A 20,105-nucleotide genomic window follows, 5' to 3' on the forward strand; every position below is an offset into this window, starting at 1 on the left:
TCAACAAGTATTTATAGAATACATTGTTGAGTAGGCTTATGACATGGGGAAGAGTCTGAAGATTGTCTTAAGTCTGTAAGCTTTACATAGGTAGCCTCACTCTCAACAGAAAGCAGATTTGAAGTAGGTACCTTCCCCACTTTCTAAAGACTTGTCAAGAGTTGGACATGACTTTAATCACCTCCTGTAAACATGTTCACAAAGCATTTTGAGAAATCAAGAGATGAAAGGCGCTATGTTAAGTGCAAAATAATATTCAAAACAGTTCAGCAAAGGTGCTACATTCTCTATGGTGATGGAACGATTGTGCTAGTTTGAGGTGAACAGCCCCAAATCTACTCTTTGTTTTCATTATCAACAAAACAATGGAATTTTGACAAAGATGCCATCACTTTATATAGCTTGTATTCTAACTATTGTCTATAAATCAGGTGACAAAAAATGAAATTAAACCACTTACTCTACACAAACCAATACTTTTATCAAAGTTCCGCATTTTACAAGTCATGTTCAAAAAACACACACAAGTTAGCATTTTGTACACAAATGTTTATTTCTTAATTAAACATTCCCTTTAAACACAAGGAATGAATTCTAAATCTTCATAAAGATGAATTAAAAATGAAATCCCTCCAGTAAAGTGTGTGTAATCACTGTGTTCTTGGTCACTACTGGCAATTTACTGTTTAACATCAAAAACAAATACGGGTTATTTAAAAATCATGCTACTGCATTTCTAGCTCTTCCTCTATGACCAGTTCTATGCTGATCTGCAATGTTTAAAAGTTTACATCACCAAATTGAAGCAAGTTTAAAGTGTGAAACAGCTGTGCATTAAACACAAAATAAACAAAATTATAAGATATAGTCAAGTTCATAACGAATATAGGTGTTCTTATCATCATTGTAGATTCTTGGGTAATGTGCTATGAGAGCATCCTGTGAACCAATGTAGATGGAATTGTAAATTTTCCAATACACATCTCTGACTTTCCGGGCTGGATGAAATAGACCCTAGAATAATTGAAAGGTTTCATTATTTCAATTTTCAAAAACACATAATCTTAACATAATCAACAAACCATAAAGATTCAAAACATTTCACTTTAACAGAGAAAAAAAACCTGACAATGGGCTAGGTCAAAATTTATCAATAATATCCCTCCCCTCACAACTGTTTCCCCAAAATTTACTATATTGTTAACAAGGAACAGTGACTTTATTCAACTAAATAACTACTTTTATTGAGTAATCTTTTAAAAATCTTTAACCTACCTGTAAACAATACTGTAGCATTCTACATGGTCCAATAGCAACTCTTAGGCCCTCCAGGGCTCCCATAACTGCTTGAATTACATGGGGAGATGTTTCAAACACATTGGGCCATACATAGTTCAACAAGTGATTTAGAGAATCTTCACAACCAAATCCATAAACCCCAAGTGACATGTGTTGTACCACTGCACTAGCCGTCTGTCTGTGTACGAGGTCCCTGTGATGGGAGGAGGGGAGGAAACCTTATTAATTAAGATGGAGCCTTAGATTTTACAGGAAATATTCAACTGCCCATTAGAAAGGAAACTACTAATTCAGTGCAGGAACAGATGCAAGTGAACCTTAACTAACCTTAAATACTGAAATAGAATGACTAATGATTTTTCTTGAGAACTTTTGCTTTAAAATAAACTAAATGTTCTAATTAAAGGAAAGTGAGCAACACAGTCTTGTGCAGTGTACATTTTTAGCATGCTATTAAAGAGGGAATACGTCAATTTCACATATGAATGACAGTAAAATCTCATTTTAAACTATAAAGTCTTTGGAAGTAATTCAATGTTTGCATACAATAAATAAATCCAAATTCAAACCATTCCCTTGTTAAGTGTCATTCAAAAACTCAATTTGGGGAAAAGAACCAATAATTTTCTCCTACTTATAGAAATAAGAACATTATCATTTCTCAGGTTAACTGAATTTGTGTTTATGACAAATTATGGGGTTAAATTGCAAATTACTCAAATGAATAGGAATATCAGAAAATGGGTCTGTGATGGGTATAAAAATTAATTCACACTCTTTGCCCCACAAGGTAATAAAGAATGTAAGAAATAAAAGATGTGGGGGCCTCCTTGGTGGTGCAAGGGATTAAGTCTCAACACCATCAAGCTATTGCCAGTCACTGGCATGAGTTCGATCCCTGACCAGGGAGATAACCCACATGGCGCAGCAGACCTCTCCTGTCTCGCCCAATGCGAGTGTATTTCAGTCAAGCTGTGTATTCAGTCAGCAGTGTATTTCAGTCAAGCTGCCTGTTCTGCTCCCCATTCTTGTCTCTGATGAATCCTCTCTCTCTCTCTCTCTCTCTCTCTCTCTCTCTCTCTCACACATACACACATACCCCACCACCACCCAACTCTGGCCTACACCCCAGTTCTTCTATGTATAGATACATAAAAATAAACCTTTGAAAAAAAAGTGTAAGAAAAAAATACTTGAATTTACTAGCTTTCTTATTTTTCTTATTTACTGTAATAATGCTAATTAGACATAGTGAAGCAGTATTCCTCATTAATAAATTTTCCAACTAAAGTTTTTATTTAATTAGCAATTTTCAATGGCATTATTATCTTTCTAAATAGAATATAACTTTTTTGTTGTATTTAGTTCAAATCACTTACCTATCCATTAAAGCATCTTCAAGTAATGGTGTTACAGCATAAATGTAGTCCTTCCCCATTTCACCAATATATTCAAACAAGAATGAAAGAGATTTTAACACTCCATTTTGAACATTCAGTTCAGGAACTCTGTATTCATTCATTAAGGCAGGTAGTACTGTGAAGGGTGAACATGTTTCAGCAACAATGGCTATTGCTACAGTGGTACAAACTCTGTTCTGCCTTTCCTGAACTTTGAGATTGTTTAGAAGTGTAGCCAATACATCATGAGGGCTGGAAAAAAGAATCAATGTGAGGAAACTATTAGATTACAAGTCAAATTTTTTCAAAAGGAAAAGAAAGACACGAATGAAATTTTATTACTAGCAAGTAAAGATACTAGTAAGGAAATGAACTTCAGTGGGAAACTAATTGTAATAAAATGTAGTATTTTCAAGTCACTGACATTGGCACTATTAAGAATTTCATTTAAATTAAATTCAGTTTTAAAGAAAAAATTCAAAAATAATTCTTTAGTCTTAAGTAAATTTCCTGAAATATGAAAGAAATTTAAATGTTTAGCATTAGTAATTCTTTGAGTGGTCAGGGGCCTCCCCGGTGACGCAGTGGGTTGAGCGCAGCGTTGTGAAGCTATCCGCAGCCTCTGTAGCACTGGTTCAATTCTGGGCCAGCCAGGGAGACACCCATATGGCGCGGCAGACCTCTCCTGCTATGCCCACTGCTCCCCTCAGCAGTGCTTTCGGTCTGTCTGTTCTGCTCCCCACTCCGTCTCTGGTGAATTCTCTCACCCTCTCGTGACTCTGGACTGTACCCCAGCTCTTGTATAAATTAAAAATTAAATCTTAAAAATAAATAATTCTTTGAGTGGTCAAACATGGCACCAGGGCTAGCCAACCATCCCTTATATGGTATCCAAACCATGGTCTCCAGTGCCACCAATCAAAATCTATTTTCTTTTTTCACTCCCACATAACTTTACTGCATTTATTTTACCACAAACTTAGATAAAAGCTAAAAACACAACTGCTATTCATTGCAAATTTTTTGACTATATCACTGCTAACATAATTACTACTACTACCAAAAGAGGCAGGGGGTAGGTAAACTCTTTTCTTGCTAGAAAACATTTTCCTTGTTATTAAGTCACCTGGACATGTAGTGTGCCATTTTTTATAACTGTTTCTACTTTGGTTCTAATGGGATGGAAGCAAACTACCAAATTACCTAGTAATATTGCTGAAAATTAGTTTCTGTGGATTAATCATATAAAAGTATTTTTTAAACACAAAGCATTAATGAGATGCTGATTGTTTTATTAAGAATTGGCTTTAAATTTTAAAGCAATGTCCCCAAAAAGATCGATGAAAACTGAAAATATTCTGAAGATGATAATTTCCACTCTGAAAATATTTGAGGTGCATGTAATCCAAAAACCTCCCAACTATTTTAATTCAATTTAAAGTATAAGAAAACATTTTAAAAATTGAAGGTTGTTTTCTCAACTGCATTATTCATACCATGCCTTAAGAGATTTCTACATAAAAGTATTTTCAGCATAATGGATTCACTACAAAGTCTGAGTGTATGTACATATGCGTATCTATGTCTGTATATATAAAGATACATAGAAAATAACTCACCCAATAGCCTTTGCAATATAACCAAATGTGTTGACTGTAGCTCTACGAATAGCTTTTTTATGAGCCTTTAATAGCTCTAAAAGCTCAAAGCAAATCCTCATCCATTCTCTTGCAGACACATATTCAGCTCCCCTAATTTAAAAAAAAAGTTATTTTTTTGGTGAGTTTTAAAGGTACATTGGCAAATTCATTTCTCAATGCATGATTTCCAACTCATTTTAAGCATTAAATATCACTACTCTTCAAAAAAGGACAAGTTCAGTCTTAGAATTGCATTGCCAGCAAATTGCAATTTTACCAAAAATATTAAAACTGGATATACTTACTTTGGCAACATTAAGCAAATTTTACAAAATAAATTAGAAGGGTTAAATGTTAGCCAATACTGCTTACAAAAAATATTTAAGTAATTTGCCTACCTGTCAGCAATACGTCCAACAAGATCAATACAATTTTCTTGCACTTTTTCATGCCTGTTCTTTAAGATGGGGGTAAGTCTAGGCAGCAGATCTTTAATTGGTGGGGTCATCTTATGCATACCTATGTAACAGAAGTCAACATGCTATCAATTCACATCTGAAGAATAACCTTTGTTCACTTTTCCTTTTACTTAATGATGTAATACACATCATTAGGAATAAATATAAACTTACAGCTGCCTATGGAAAGAGAAAACCCCAGATTTCTGACCAGACTCAGAATTGTTTATAACTTTTTAATTAACAACTTCTGATTATGCATAGAAATGAAAGAAATTAGTGAAGTGATTTAAAGAATGATGGATACTCAACAACAACAAAAAAATCTTATTTGGTTCTGAAATGTATTTGTACACTAACATTTAAATATGGGGAAAGCTCATGTTCCGGCCATACACCACAATATAAGCCAGAGGTAAACATGTAAATTAAAGCAAAATTTTCCAGAAAGGGCCCCCTTACCCTTTAACTGCAAAACAAACAGATCTCCAGTCTCCCTGCAATGCAGGGCATACTTGGATGGTATTTACACCTATGAAGAGAGAAAAAAGGAGGCAGCTGGCAGGGGCTCTTGCTCTAACTAGAGTTGCTTGCTCTGATTCTCTCTCCATGCTCTTCCCATGTTTCCCTGATAAACAACATGGTTTATAACTCCCTACAAACCAGAGTCCCACTAGTGGTCAAAGAGAGAGGAGTGTACTGAATTTGGGGTTATATTTATGCATTAAAATCCCTTACAGAAGTAAGAGTGGCTGGCTATCATCACCAGCTACTGACTTTCTGCTGTGTTAATTTGGCCCCTCTGAAACCCTACAGAAGTTACTTTTGGCAACAGTCATGTCCAATTACAATAAAGATTAAATATAAGACCACTGGCCTTAGCATAATGTTCTTAAAGAATAAAGGCTTTGGCTTCCATACATAAGATGATCTGTTTTGTTTTTACTTTAGATTAGAAAATGGAACAGACAGTTTTAAAGAATTAGATATAAACATGATAACTTGATTGAATTGGTTTTCTCTATGGTTATGTTCCTTGAACTTAACAGCAAGCAGAAAACTTGCCAAAATCATTTATTAATTCAAGGCTGAATATATATTTGTCCTAAAAGTAACTAAACTCCAGAGTTGTTGTTCCCCCCGCTATAGAATATAATTATGAGAGCAACACTATTCTTATTAGGATCCTCTACTCTGTGACTTCAGTTTCTTGAGCTGTGACTTCTCCCACCTCTCCTGTAAGATTCTAAACTTGACCTCTCTTTTTTTAAAAGTAAAATATAAATGGGTTTTTGGGAGACAAGATTTTGTGACACCCCGACTTAACTACAATTCTAAAGTGTTTTAAAAGAAAAAAAAGTAATCAGAAATCATTACTCAACTCCTAAATGAGTCTATATTTTACTTTCAAAAAACCAAAGCAAGTTAAAAGAAAATTTTTTGTGACCAACAAATTTCATACCTATTACATTTACAATGGCCTTCAGTGCTCCAAGAATGCTGCCCAATACTTCAGGGTACTCCTCACCCAAATACTCGTACAAGACAACACCCAAGTGACCCATCAATTTTTCCTATAATAAAAGAAATAATGTTAAAAATGCTACTGTGCACATGATTCTATCTGATAAAGAAATAAAAATCGGATACAAAAGATTACCTCTTGACAAGTCTTCATAACAACTGCAGTTCTAGAGATCAAGTCAGCTGCCTGTTGCCTAACTTTTGCTGATTTGTTATTTAAACGCCACAAAACTGTACCACAGATCTGAGGCAAGTAAGGTTTGACTCGTTTGCCAAGAGCATTGACCACTGTCCCAAAGCCATTTAACATTACTGAGTCCTAAAAAAGAAAAGCCAAGTTAAATTTAAAAATTACATCCACTGGGAACTTAGAATAGATGAAATATACTAATATTTAATCCTTTGCAGTTTGAGTTTAAAAAAAAAAATCGTATCTACAATTTTGAAGGAGTATTTCTTGGTTATCAATCGAAAACATGAACATTCAAAGACTACTTTAAATTCCATTACTTTTTACTGATATTTACTAGAGAAGTAATTACTTTTCTACAAATATGAAAGTCACTGGCAACTTGCCATAATTAGTATATTACCTCTGTAGTCTGTTCTTGGAAAGCATAAAGAATACCATCAATCAGTTGTTCTTCAAGTTTATGATCAATATCCGCTGCTCCTAAGTTGCCCATAATTTTCTCAATTGTCTCCATCACCATTTTTCTGTACTGTTCAGCTTCATCTTTCAGATCATCCACAATCCTGGATATAATTTCTGCTGCACCTACTTTATTTGCCAACTCCACAGTGGTATCAACTAACTAAAGAGGAGGAAAAAATTTTTGAAATTATTGCTCTTCCAAGTAAATAAAAAGACATCATGAAAACCAATTACTGTAGCTAATAAGCATACTAAGAACATATACTGAAATCTTAAAACTTTTAAGAGAAAAGATGACAAACAATTTACATGGGAGTCTTAGTCAAGGTTATTTAAAGTAAAATTATTATCCTGTTTCACTCGGCTAAAGTATTTATTCTGCTCTACAAAAGACATCTATTCAAAGCTGGGTATTTATCTTAGGATGCAAAATCAAAATGGAAGTTAGCTGGCTAACTGAAACCCATTTTCTTTCACAAATCAAACACCTATGAACTGTGAGAAAATAACGTAACATGGATTCAAATTGACTAAATATATACTTCAAAGGATCTTAGAAATATATATTTTTTACAATAAAAGCCTACCTGTCGGTAATTTCGTCTATCCAAAGCCATTCTATGTTGCCAGAAGTGTTTAAAAAAAGGAGGAAGAATTTCTGTTTTAATGTAGTTTGCTTCTACACCATCTGTTCCACAACACTGCTTTACCACCTAAAAGTTAAAATTAAAAAAATTACAGTAATGGTTTAACATATACATGTATTTTCTATAACACTTTAAAATTCTCTTTGAACCGCAAAAAAACAAGCCCAATTTAGACTGTTTAATTTGAAACAATTACCTTCAACACAATTTTCTTCATTTCTTCATCAGGAGATTGGAATTCTCGAATAAGGATTAACATCACTTCTCTAGTGTAATAGTTGGCATATTCTGCATCCATGAGAGGAATGAGATACCCAATGGCCTTTAAGAAAGCGGCCAGACCCTATTTTAAAATGAAAAATACATATACTTAGCAAATTAGATTTAAGTTGACTTAACTTCAATGAGATCAAAAAAGAAAAATAAGATCTAATTAGTGTATCTACCTTTCCTCTGTGTTGGCGGATACCCTTCCATAGAGGCTTTAACACAGAATCAAAAGATTCAATCCCATAAGGAGTTGCTGCTTCAGCTAAGGCAGCAATGGCCAAAGCACTAATGGTCCTAACTTTCTGCTGCTCATCCACAAGACCTATAAAACCAAGCACAGGTTTTAACTAAGCAAACTAATTTCCACAATATCATCCAGATTCTGGCAATATATTTAAACATTTGAATTACACAATCTGTTCACTTTAGATAAAATTAGGCTAGTCAATATGAACCACAGCTTATTAGGAGTAATGTTATACATTCCATCATAAACTATATGGTGTTTATGTTTTTAAAGCCCTCTACTTTAACACTTCAAATCAGCAGTCCGAATTTCAGGGCACCTATCTTAAAAAAGATAGACAAAGTAACAATACAACTTACCATGCTCAATGATTTCAACTAAACTTCTGAGATGTGGCAAAATAGCACAGCCCATAAGAATAGCTATCTGCTGTACAATCTTAATGCCAGTGTGTCTTGCTTGCCAGGACTTCTTGCTTTTGCACACAGCTTTTAAGAAGGGCAATAATGAAGGAATGCCCAGGGCAGACGCCACGACAGCAAAAGCTCTAGCCGTTGTGTTACGGACATATTCATCCATGTTATCTATGTCCGGTCTCATGGTGGAGATCATAGTAGCCAAACCAGCAGCCTAAAAGGATGTGAAAACAAAATCATGAGCTGGTAGCATTAACCCTGAACCGTTTTCCAATCAAGTAATCCCTTGAACAGATACATTTTTCTTCTCTACAAATATAATGTAAATACCTTCGCCAAATTAGAAATAATCTCTCGGCCTTCCACTCGAGCATAGTAATCTTCATCAATCAGCAATGGTTCAATGACCACAAGGATCTGAAAAAGAAAAGAGGCCACATTTTCATACCAATTACATGATTAACAATTCAAACCGATTACATGATTATGTAATAGAATTAAGTACACAGTTTGTAACTACCAGAACTCTTGATAATCAAGGGACAAATTAAGAATTTTGATTACCAATTTCAACCACATATAGATGAAAATTTGGGCGAACCCAGTCAAACACAGTCTAATATTCAACATTAAAAAAATTACATCTGTATTTTGCAATTCTAATCCATAATTTCTATCTGCAAAAAGATGGTTCTTAACACTAAATTGCAGTCTAGAAATACACATTTTCTCACCCTAATCCACTATCAATAAAAGCAAATGAAAAAATATGTCCAATATAAACCCATTATGGTAAAATGGCAAAACTCACATCTATAATACACATATTTTATTTGTAGAGATGTGATATATGTTTATACAAAGAAAAAGTTCTGTAACGATATGTAAATTTAACTCAAATGTCCTGCAAGGGAATGAAATTTCACTTTTTACTGTGATTATATAACATCAGTTACTACTTTTAAAAATTCTAAAATTTCACAAATACACATAATTAAGTTGGCAAAAAAAACCCCCAAAAAACCTCAATTCCTTTTATATTAAAAATGATGAAACCAAGGCCTCCCTGGTGGCGTAAGGGGTTAAGTCTCAGCACTATGAAGCGATCCACTGAAGCAAGCCACTGAAGCACAAGTTCAATCCCCAGCCAGGGAACTAACCCACATGGTGTAGCAGACCTCCCCTGTCTCACTTGCTACTCCAGTGTATTTCAGTCAATCCACCTGTTCTGCTCCCCACTCTGTCTCTGGTGAATCCTTTCACCTCCCCACACCTCTAGGCTGCACCCCAGCTCTTGTATGCGTAAATAAAATCAATCTTAAAAAAAAAAAAAGATGAAACCATTAGAAACACAACTTCAGGAGAAAGACAAACCTTGTGCACATATGGTCGAACTAAGTCATCAAGTTTGTATAATATTCTGTCAATAACTTTCACAAGTAAATGACGCTCTTGATCCTCAAGTGTAGGAGACATCAGTAGAGGAAGAATCTGATTAAACAAAGGCCCAGCTCCAAATTCACGAGCTTTGTCAGTAATCTGACGCAACGCAGCCTGAAGAAGGAAAATGAAAGGTATGTACTGATTATAATTAAGCCCTTTGAGTAAAAATAAAATTATTCATGATTTACAGTAACCTAGTATTTTAGTGTAAATGTCACACACATTTTAGAGTAGCACAAGCTCATGCCCATCAAAATTAATCTGAACCGTTAATTCCTATTGCAGAAATTCATTCTTCTCGGTTAATTCAAAAAAAGTAAATTTAGTAAAACAATGGAGCCACAGGGGAATATATAAAATTCCTAAGTGTTCCCCAAAGAATCTCCCTTGCTCAAGCCACATTTGATGCTAATACAAATTCTCTGAATCTTCAGTGTATTTTAAAGGCCATGATAACAAAAAGAAGAATCTCACTTTCAACATCCTCATTAGATTTAAAGCTAAATCTTCACACAACTTATTCCCTTTCCTCATACTGTGCCCTTGGTAAAGATAAAACATTTAATTATGAATTTTTAAAACACAGAATTGTAATAAACTTAATGTAATAAACTGGTTATTTACCTTTCTCATTGGAGGGGTTCCATTCTTGATTTTTAAAAGCAACTTCATTATTTTTCTCTCTTTTTGTTCTTCTGGACTAAGTGTTGATTCATCAACATCAACCTAAAATTAAAAAAGAAAAAAATCCTAAGCTAAGTTTAGGTATTTATAAATCCCAAATAAAAAGTTATATTTTCTGCTATCATCACTTACCAAAAGTTTATCAAAGTACTGAATATCATCAGGTTTTAAAAATGGAAGATTTCCAGATGGTTGGTCATTAACACTTTTCATAGTTCTATCTTCGGTTTGCATGTGGAAACCAGTCATACCACCCAAAGGTGTTGGAGTTGCTGTTAGCTTTCGAGCCGGAGTTCGAATGGGAACATAACCAGCTGGAGGGGGAAGTACCTAATGCATTTAAGAAACAGTTTAGAAAGTACGTAATACTTTAGAAAGTACGTAATAAAGTTAAGATTTGTACTTCAAACATTTTAAAGTTTATAGGTAGGATGTTTTCTGCGTGGAGGCAAAAATTAACACCAATACCTTTCTTCTATCCTAATTAGATGTTTAAAATATTTATGAAAACACTTGTATTTCTTAAAAAAAAAAAAAATTGTATTTCTTAGGTGCTAACTAAAACTTAAGTATACTACGAACGTGAGGAAATGAAATACTATAAAACAGAGCTAGAAAATTCTGATTTTCCAGAATCAGAATTTATATATTTATATACTGAATTTGTATTTCAAACACTAACTTATTTAAACATGTTGAAGTCAACATGTCATATAAATGGAAATAAGTTTGCTTACTGCACATATGTAAAAGGTATTTTAATAATAAAATGAAAAGTCAATCATGTCAATTCAGCACTATAAAAGCAAATCTTAGTATCTGCACCCTATAAAGGTAAGGTAAATGCATTAAAACTGAAACCAAAATATTTGCCAAAGCTCTACAAAACACACCATTTGCTTAAACCTTTTACTAAACTGGAAAAAAAAAAAATCCCAAAACTTTTTAATGCAGGTTTTTAACACAAAGAAAATTTTTTTTCAAAAAAAGCTAGTAGCATACTTCTAAAACAAACTAACTTTGAGGGCAGGCCAGTAAACACATACCAGTCTTCCCCAATGCTCCTAAGCTATAGTATCTAAAAATATCCATTAACACGGATAAAATTATTTTAAACATCAATGCTACATGTACTTTGTTATCCCATCATGTTTTGTCACAAGTTAATATATGTACCAGAATGGACAACCAATCATTTTGGCAAAAGTGGAATTTTATTCTATATATGAGGTACCTCTTATAAAGTCAGTATCAAGTCCACTGCCATCACTCATAAGGGCCTGCAGTCTACTGCTTTTTATATTCACTAATAAGGATTTCATTTAGAATTAATAGGATGCACTAAGAATTTTCCCCTTCCAATGACACTAAGAAAACCAATGACTAAAACTAGAACACTCAAGCAGTCAACAGTAAGTTGTAGAGTCTATACCCACAGCATTATGTTGAAGCCAGAAGTTTTAAAGCAGAAATTTATGCATATTTAAAACAAATACTCTAACACTAAACCCAATAAGGGTTGAAAAAAAAAAAACTACTCATACAAACTACCAACAAGCAGTAGGCAACGCCAGAAAAAGCTCTTTGAAGGCCATAGATGACCAAAGATGATCTTTAGCCAGAAGAGAGTCCAAGTCCCTAGAAAATTTTACATTTAAATTGCTGTGGTAAAGAGAAAATTAAATTCATTGGCAACACATGAACTTAAATACAGACAACCTTGTGACGTGCCAAGCAAAATAACCATGATCTAATGTAATGTAAGCTTAATCCTGGTTCTATGAAGCTATCCCCATACTTCCTAAGGCAGGAGGTTTCAAAGTGGGGTCTTAAAGTCTGAGATTTCTCATCCTCCAAAAGTAATAAAGCTCCATGTCATTCATTTCTTTCTATCACTATTACTTTTTGAAAATGAAATATACTTGGAATTGTCTAAAGGAATGGAATGGCAGTAAATTTGGCTAAGGTCAATGAAAACCAGTTACTTTTTTCAAAGAACACTAAAAATTCACATCCTAAATGCCATTCAACTGTTATTACCTTATATCCTTCTGGGAACATTGCATCTAATTCTTCATCAGAAAGAGGGCGATTTCTCTCATCAATTTCTCTCTCCCACCGCCAAGCCTGAAGCTGTTCAGGAGTCATACTCATTATGTGACCTACCAAAAAAGCAAATTTCTGTAATAATCTATAATGCAAGACTTTCATTACATAGGTTCTTGGGATATAAGATAATTCAAATCAATTCTAATATTTGTTTTTATATTATAAACTCAAACTAAGACTTCATATCCTGCTAGTCTTGCTAAAATAACATACAGAAATCCACAAGGAATTCAGAATATTTATGTATTTCCAATGAAAGCATTTCTACCTGGAGTAGGGGTAGCCATGTTCATGGCTGGTGTGCCAATTGGTGTTTTTCCAGGAGTCAGAACAGGAGTGCTTCCACCCATCTGACTAGCTGGTGTTTCATCCCAACGTGACTTTCTTTTACTGGCTCCAGGAGTTGGTGTTTCACCAATTGAGTCTCCACCTCGATCAGTTCGAGGAGTCTCAGCCCATCCACTTCCATGTCCAGGAGTATCTTTAAAGAAAAAAGTAAGATTAAAATTTTAACCACTGTTCAGAAATTACTATTTATTCTCATATAGCTGACAAACCAAAAATGAATTGAGTTAAAAAAAAGGGTATTACTAAAATGTAGACACATTTAGTGTTTTAATGTTCCATTTCCTATTTATTGTCCTTTGCTATTCTTGTTTCTTTTCTACCAATTATAATAATACTAAGTAGTAACCATTGAGAACCTAAAACAGCAACAGTTTTAACCTTGCACGGTATCACAAATCAGACAGCCACTGTTTCTTGAGCGCTCCTTTTATATCTTCATACAGCTGAGATCACTCTGCATGGTCTATGCTACTCCTTTCATCCGCTACATGTTAAGCACACAGTTCCCTTACCACTGCATTTTTTTTTTTTAAAGATTTATTTATTTATTTATACAAGCACTGGGTACAGTCAGAAGCACGGGAGGGTGAGAGATTTCACCAGAGCCAGAGCGGGGAGCAGAGCAGGCAGAAGGACCGAAGTACACTGCTGAGGGGAGCAGCGGGCGGCAGGAGAGGTCTGCGTGCCATGTGGGACCCTCCTCTGGTGGCCGGGGAGCAGCCGGGGATCGAACCGGCGCCGCAGAGGCCGCGGGCAGCTTCGCAACCCAGCGCTCAACAGCTGCGCCACCGGGGAGACCCACCACTGCATTTTTTTAAATTTCAGTATAGCAGATGATTTTCCCCTGACCCTGTCACCGCCCTGCAGACACATTAAATCGTAACTTCCCAAAGCTAATCTCAGTTAGTCAAACGCAGTTTAATATCATTTACATAAAAAAAAATCAAGAGGTTTACACAAAAAGTAAAAGAGAAGTTACTGGACAATGGGAGAAAATGAGCAGCTATTTAATAGGCACAAAAATGGAAAGATGATGAAAAAGTTCTAGAAATGGATTAGACAGTGGCTTCTATAACATTGTGAATGTACTTAATGCCACTGAATTGTACATTAAAAAATTATTAAGATGGGGCCTCTCTGGTGGCACAAGGGGTTAAGCACCACACTATGAAGCAATCCGCAGCCTCTGCAGCACAAGTTCGATCCCCTGCTGGCCAGGGAACAACCCACATGGCGCAGCAGACCTCTCCTGACTCGCCCACTGCTCCCCTCAGCAGTGTACTTCAGTCATTCTGCCTGTTCTGTTCCCTACTCTGTCTCTGGTAAATCTTCCCTCAATCCCCTCCATCTCTGGCCTGTACCCCAGCTCTTGTATTAAAAATATATATATATGTGTATATATATTAAGATGGCATACTTCTGTTATGTATATTTTCCCATAATAAAATAGAGTATGATTTATAAACTTTACTTTCTTCTAATATCCTTCCCAAAATAAACCTTAAATCTCCTCAAAAAGAGAAAAGAATTAGGCACATAAGCTGCTCAGTTCTTCAACTGCCCCCAGAAAGCTGCTTACTTATCCACTCAAGACTATGGAGAAACAATTACAGCTTTCAGTAAACAACTGAAGTCAACATTTCATCCAAACACATGTACAGACTCCACTGGAAATACCTCTTTCTGTCTTGGGAGTCTCATCCCATCTGTTTTTACGGGCACTTGAGGTTGCGCCTCCATGGCCTGGTGTTGCATGGCCTGGCGTATCCCCTCTTCCAGGAGTAGCAGCTCCCGCTGGTGTGTGACTAGGAGTAGGATCCCAAATTTTAGATCCTGGGGTTGCTCCAGGAGTTTCACTTCCCTTTGCACGACCAGGTGTTTCATCCCATCTTAAGGAAGGAGTATGTCCAGGAGTCTTAGGAGAGCAAAGATTTATTTCACACACATACATATTCACATAATTTAAAAAATTCTAAACAACAAACTGTTAAACAACTAAATGTTTTAGTTCCGTCCTCTATAATTAAGAGACTATCCTGCATAAAAGACACCTACTTTCTAGAAAATGTTTATGACTAAAAACAACTTAAAGTCTTAATTTAGAGCAAGTGAAAAAAGTCCTAGCTTCAAAAACAATGTGTTTTGGGTCCAAGACTTTTGGGAAATCACTAGTGTTTTCTCTGTCCAGATATGCAATGAGAGAAATTTCAGTATAACTGTATCAGTACTTCTCAAATTGAGGGTTAGCAACACATACCCATAATTTCTCACTAAAAAATACTACTCTCTTATTTTCGTTCAAGTGCGTATTTAACCACGTTTAATATTAACTGGATGATCTTATAACCAGACACAGCCACAATTCTATCCTTGAGATGAGCTTACTTTTACAACCATGTACGTATCATTACCCTTATTGATACTAGCAAAATTAACATCTGAAAGATTAGAAGTAGATTTAAGAAACCAAAGGTCCAGTAATTTGACACACATACAGCAAAAGAACTGGACAGTGCAGACAATGTCAAGCAGGAGGTGATTTAGCGTAAAACCAAATTTGTATTTAATGACTCATAAGCCTTCTGTAAGTTTTATAGTGTACTTGTTATGTTTTAAAGTAGGATGCACTTGCAGACAAAGGATTCTATCTAGCTTTGTATTTCCAAATTTGTATAAATACTATAACAAATGTAAGAGTTTTTTTCTTTAAAAAGATTCTATATTATTACTGTTAAAAAATTATGGGGTGCCTTTAAGATGAAGAGTAAAAATGTGTTTGCTAGTGTTAATAACACAGTTCAGAGGAAAAAAAGCTAACATTACATGAGAGTCCTTGAGTAATGAAAAGGTACGGAAGATGGCACAGAAGTGGAAGGATTATCTTCAGATAGTCAACTTGAACTAAGAGTTCATATTATAACAGAAGGGAAAGCAGAGTAGATGAGAAGAGACACAGACATACTGATAGATATTACAGTGAGAAAATGTACAAGTCTTTTTTTTTTCAATTGTTTTCAATTGGGGAGAAAATCACAAGTGAAAGTCATCAAGTAAAAACAGCATCATTGTAGGTCTAACATACCACAAAGTCCACTGGAAGGAAAAATAACAAGTTACTGCGTAATGATTACAGAGTTTGGGTGATGAAAATGGTGATGTTTATACAATAATGCCACTGAACTGCACTCAAAAAATGGCTTAAATGACAGATTTCATATTCCATTTTGTCCCAATTTTAATGAAAAGATTACTCTCTAGGAAAGTAAACTAACCAAGAAAGTGCAGCAGCATTGTCCATTTGACAGCTGTAGTCAGAGGCTTAGATTATCCATGAGGAAAATGACTATTTTACTCACTCTCCTGTGACTGTGTTTGGAGACTGAACCTTCAGTGAAGTAATTTAGGTTAAATGAGGTGATATGGGTGGGGCCCTGTTCTGATAGGAATGGTGTCCCTATAAGCAGACGCCCGAGCTTACTCTGCACAAAGGGGGCCATGTGAGGACACATTAAAATGCAATCATCTGAAAACCAGAGAGAGAGAGCTCTCACCAGATATCAACCCTGTTCGGCACCTTGGTCTTGGGACTGTGAACTCCCAGAATGTGAAAAAATAAATGTGTTTGAGCTGCCTGGACTGTGATGTTTAGTTAAAGTAATATAATCAGACGGAAACACTCCAAGGGGGAAAAAAATTTAAATCAGTAATAAAAAGAAATTACCTCTGCTTGATCCCAACTTGACAGTTTTTTGGGAGTGGCACCAGGAGTCTGATCTGCTGTTTGATCCCAACGCCGTTTTCGTTTTGAGGGAGGCTGGGAAGCTGCTGCTCCATTGACGACTTTTAGTTCTCCAGCTTTAGCTTTCTCTGCTAGTTGCTGCCTAATTTCTCTCTGAAAAATATATACATAACTCAGGGAAAGCCTTTAAGGTGTTTTGAATATACTCATCATTTGTACAATAACTCCTATTTAATATCTTCTTTTATTCTTCATTCTTTTCCATGCTACTAGTGGCTCCATTACTTATTTCCCCCTCTCTTTTCTGTATTTCAAGTTTTACACACTGTCTTTCTGCACAAAGGAAGAGAAAGTACAAAATTTACAACACAGTGACAGTAAAATTTTCAGTCAATGGTATAAAACCAAATGCTTTCACTGAAAAGTAGGGTTTAATTTATAACTCATAAAATAGAAATAAAGACTGGGCCTCCCCGGTGGCGCAGCAGTTGAGCACCGGGTTGCGAAGCTGCCCGCAGCCTCTGCTGCGCCGGTTCGATCCCCGGCTGCTCCCCGGCCACCGGAGGAGGGTCCCATATGGCGCGCAGACCTCTCCTGCCGCCCACTGCTCCCCTCAGCAGTGTACTTCAGTCCTTCTGCCTGCTCTGCTCCCCGCTCTGGCTCTGGTGAATACACATCTTCACCCTCCCGCGCTTCTGACTGTACCCAGTGCTTATATAAATAAATAAATAAAAATAAATCTTTAAAAAAAAAATAGAAATAAAGACTATACAACATAAAGAAAAGTGGTAAAAAGTAAAAAAGTTAAAATTTGTTGACTTTATTACTTTATTTATGAAAATATTTATAATGTCGTCATAAATGCACATTATATGCATCCTGAGATTTCAAAATGAGCTTCCAATATTCCATTTAACCCTCATAACCAAATCTATATGTCCATAATAAAATTATGGAGATTAACTATTAAAATACGGTGATCTCTGTAGGGTAACAGAAACTTGTATGCATAAATAAATCTTTTTAAAAAAGAACTGGGCTATAGTTCAGAGGTGGGGAGGAAGATTCACCAGAGACAGAGTAGGGAGCAGAACAGTGGTGGATCTACTGAACTACACTGCCAGGGGTGCAGCAGGTGAGGCAGGAGAGGTCTACTGCACCGTATGTCGGCTAGCTCCCTGCTGGGGGATCAATCTCAGGTCACAGCAGTGACAGAGTGATAGCGCCGAGATTTAACCCCTATGCCACCAGGGAGGTCCCCAAACTAGGGATTTTTCAAGGAGTAATTTAACTATATGGCTTTTTCCTTACACACTAGATTCAAATCCATCCCCTACCCCACAAATGGGGGTTGTGGTGGGTGTGTGTACGCACACACATGCACATCTGTCTATATGTTCAGGGGTCAGGGGCTAGTAAGGGATATAAAAATGTGAAGTTTAGGGCCTCCCCTGGTGGCGCAGGCAGTTGAGTGCCACACTGTGGGGCTGTCCGCAGCCTCTGCAGTGTGGGTTCGATCCTGGCCGGCCAGCGAGAATCCCACATGCGCGGCACAACTCTCCTGCCTCGCATGCTGTGCCCCTCAGCAGTGCTTCAGTCTGCCTGCCTGATCTGTTCTCCGCTCTGTCTCTGGTGAATCCTCTCACCCTCCTGCACATCTGGCCTGTACCCTGGTTCTTTCATGCATGAATAAATAAATCTTAAAAAAAAAAAAAAAAATGAAGTTTAGGGAACTCCCTGGTGGTGCAAGAGGTTAAGATGCAACCTATAAAGCTATCCTCAGCCATTGCAGCACGAGTTCCATCCCCAGCCACAGAGCTACCTACATGGCGCAGCAGACCTCTCCTGATTCACCCGCTGCTCCCCTCAAGCAGTGTATTTCAGTTGAGCTGCCTGTTCTGCTCCCCACTCTGTCTGTGGTGAATCCTCTCACCCTCCCATGCCTCTGGCCTCTACCCCAGCTATTGTATAAATAAAAAAATAAATCTTTAAAAGAAATAAATAAAATCTTCCCAAAAAATAGGAATTCTAATTTGGAGATGGTAGAATTTTATGTAAGGTTCTTTCTCAATGTTTACTAATAGCATTAAAATATTATAGCAAATAACAAGGAAAAAGTCCCTTAATAGCAACTTTCTTTATATTCTCTCAATCATTAAAGAGCAGATTCACATACCTCTTCTTTAGTTAAATGTTGTTCTCGCATTACATCCATGTAAGTTCTAGCATTCATTTTGGGATCAGGTGTCTTCCCTCCTGCAGAAAAGAACAGCAACAGGACAAGAGTACAATAAATAAAGGATAATTAGGTACAAATGATTTATCTGCCCTGCTCTAATATTAAGTTATTCCATAATCATTTAATTTACTTTTTGATGTAAAACTTTAATAATTATACATCTTACTTTTTATTGAGTTTGCTGATCAATTTAACCTGTTTGAACACAAACACATCTACAGCAGTTTAAAACAAATATTTTAATGCATATAAAAACAAAATGACAGCACAGTTTAGTCTTCAGAAGTGATGGGTTCCTGGGTTGCTAATCCGGAATACGTACACTTTCGTGCCTTTGTCTCCATCAGCAGTTCTGACTTCAAGCAGCAGAATAGAAGCCTAGAAAATTATCTCTTTACCATTAGTAACACTTTGGAAAGATATTTATATTCAAAACATTACCTGTTGCAAGCTGTTAAAATCCTGACTACAAATAACTATGACTATACAAGTTCTTCATACATGTTCTACAACAGTTATAGTTTAGAATATCTGATTTTTTAAAATAACCTATAATCTTAAATCTGATGTTATGTTACTAAAAAGGGCTTCATGTTCTAAGTTTTGTTGACCCAGAAACATATTTTTATCTTCCTAGAAGTATAAATTACAACTGGAAACATATTATTTGAAATATATTACTTCTATCACAGTTATGATGCACACAGAAAAGTGGTGTACAAAGAGATGTGTTGGTCTCTTGGTTAGTTTCAGTATTTGCTTTTCAAACTTCAAAACATCTTAAAGAAGCCCAAACAATACATAGTAAGATTCAAAGAGGCACACTCATGTTTTCAGAAATGTGATAATTAGCTATACAAGTAGTATAGCATCACAATTTAGGAAAAAATAATAAATTCTAGACATTTCCTATGCTGAAGATCATGCCCAATTGGTAGTGTCATTCTTTCTGACACTAGCTCTGATATGACTTCCTTTGGAATACTT

At 35.8% G+C, this 20,105-nt stretch overlaps 1 protein-coding gene across 4 annotated transcripts in view; it reads right to left on the reverse strand.

Annotated features, from left to right (window-relative positions):
- Positions 1-528: 528 nt before the first annotated feature.
- SF3B1 (splicing factor 3b subunit 1) overlaps positions 529-20,105 on the reverse strand; it is a 43,299-nt gene continuing 23,722 nt past the window's right edge. The window contains exons 1-22 of one of the 4 annotated variants that reach the window (XM_037523761.2): positions 19,441-19,479; positions 19,056-19,135; positions 16,862-17,032; positions 14,818-15,055; positions 13,061-13,273; positions 12,724-12,845; positions 10,816-11,013; positions 10,624-10,725; positions 9,931-10,110; positions 8,887-8,973; positions 8,500-8,770; positions 8,070-8,215; positions 7,820-7,966; positions 7,564-7,689; positions 6,915-7,136; positions 6,458-6,640; positions 6,260-6,371; positions 4,738-4,858; positions 4,319-4,450; positions 2,679-2,951; positions 1,276-1,492; positions 529-1,014 (exon numbers count right to left, since the gene is read on the reverse strand). In XM_037523761.2, coding sequence (XP_037379658.1) covers positions 856-1,014; positions 1,276-1,492; positions 2,679-2,951; positions 4,319-4,450; positions 4,738-4,858; positions 6,260-6,371; positions 6,458-6,640; positions 6,915-7,136; positions 7,564-7,689; positions 7,820-7,966; positions 8,070-8,215; positions 8,500-8,770; positions 8,887-8,973; positions 9,931-10,110; positions 10,624-10,725; positions 10,816-11,013; positions 12,724-12,845; positions 13,061-13,273; positions 14,818-15,055; positions 16,862-17,032; positions 19,056-19,112 — 3,477 coding nt within the window. In that variant the 5' untranslated portion in view covers positions 19,113-19,135; positions 19,441-19,479 and the 3' untranslated portion in view covers positions 529-855. Of the gene's footprint in view, positions 1,015-1,275; positions 1,493-2,678; positions 2,952-4,318; positions 4,451-4,737; positions 4,859-5,259; positions 5,330-6,259; positions 6,372-6,457; positions 6,641-6,914; positions 7,137-7,563; positions 7,690-7,819; positions 7,967-8,069; positions 8,216-8,499; positions 8,771-8,886; positions 8,974-9,930; positions 10,111-10,623; positions 10,726-10,815; positions 11,014-12,723; positions 12,846-13,060; positions 13,274-14,817; positions 15,056-16,861; positions 17,033-19,055; positions 19,136-19,342; positions 19,497-20,105 lie in introns of those variants that run through there. The other 3 variants (XM_037523760.2, XM_054699966.1, XM_054699967.1) reach the window with 3 other exon arrangements.

The sequence above is a fragment of the Talpa occidentalis genome, unplaced genomic scaffold, assembly GCF_014898055.3.
Source record: "Talpa occidentalis isolate TD23 unplaced genomic scaffold, MPIMG_talOcc4v2.1 talOcc4.3, whole genome shotgun sequence".
Lineage (NCBI taxonomy): Eukaryota > Metazoa > Chordata > Mammalia > Eulipotyphla > Talpidae > Talpa > Talpa occidentalis.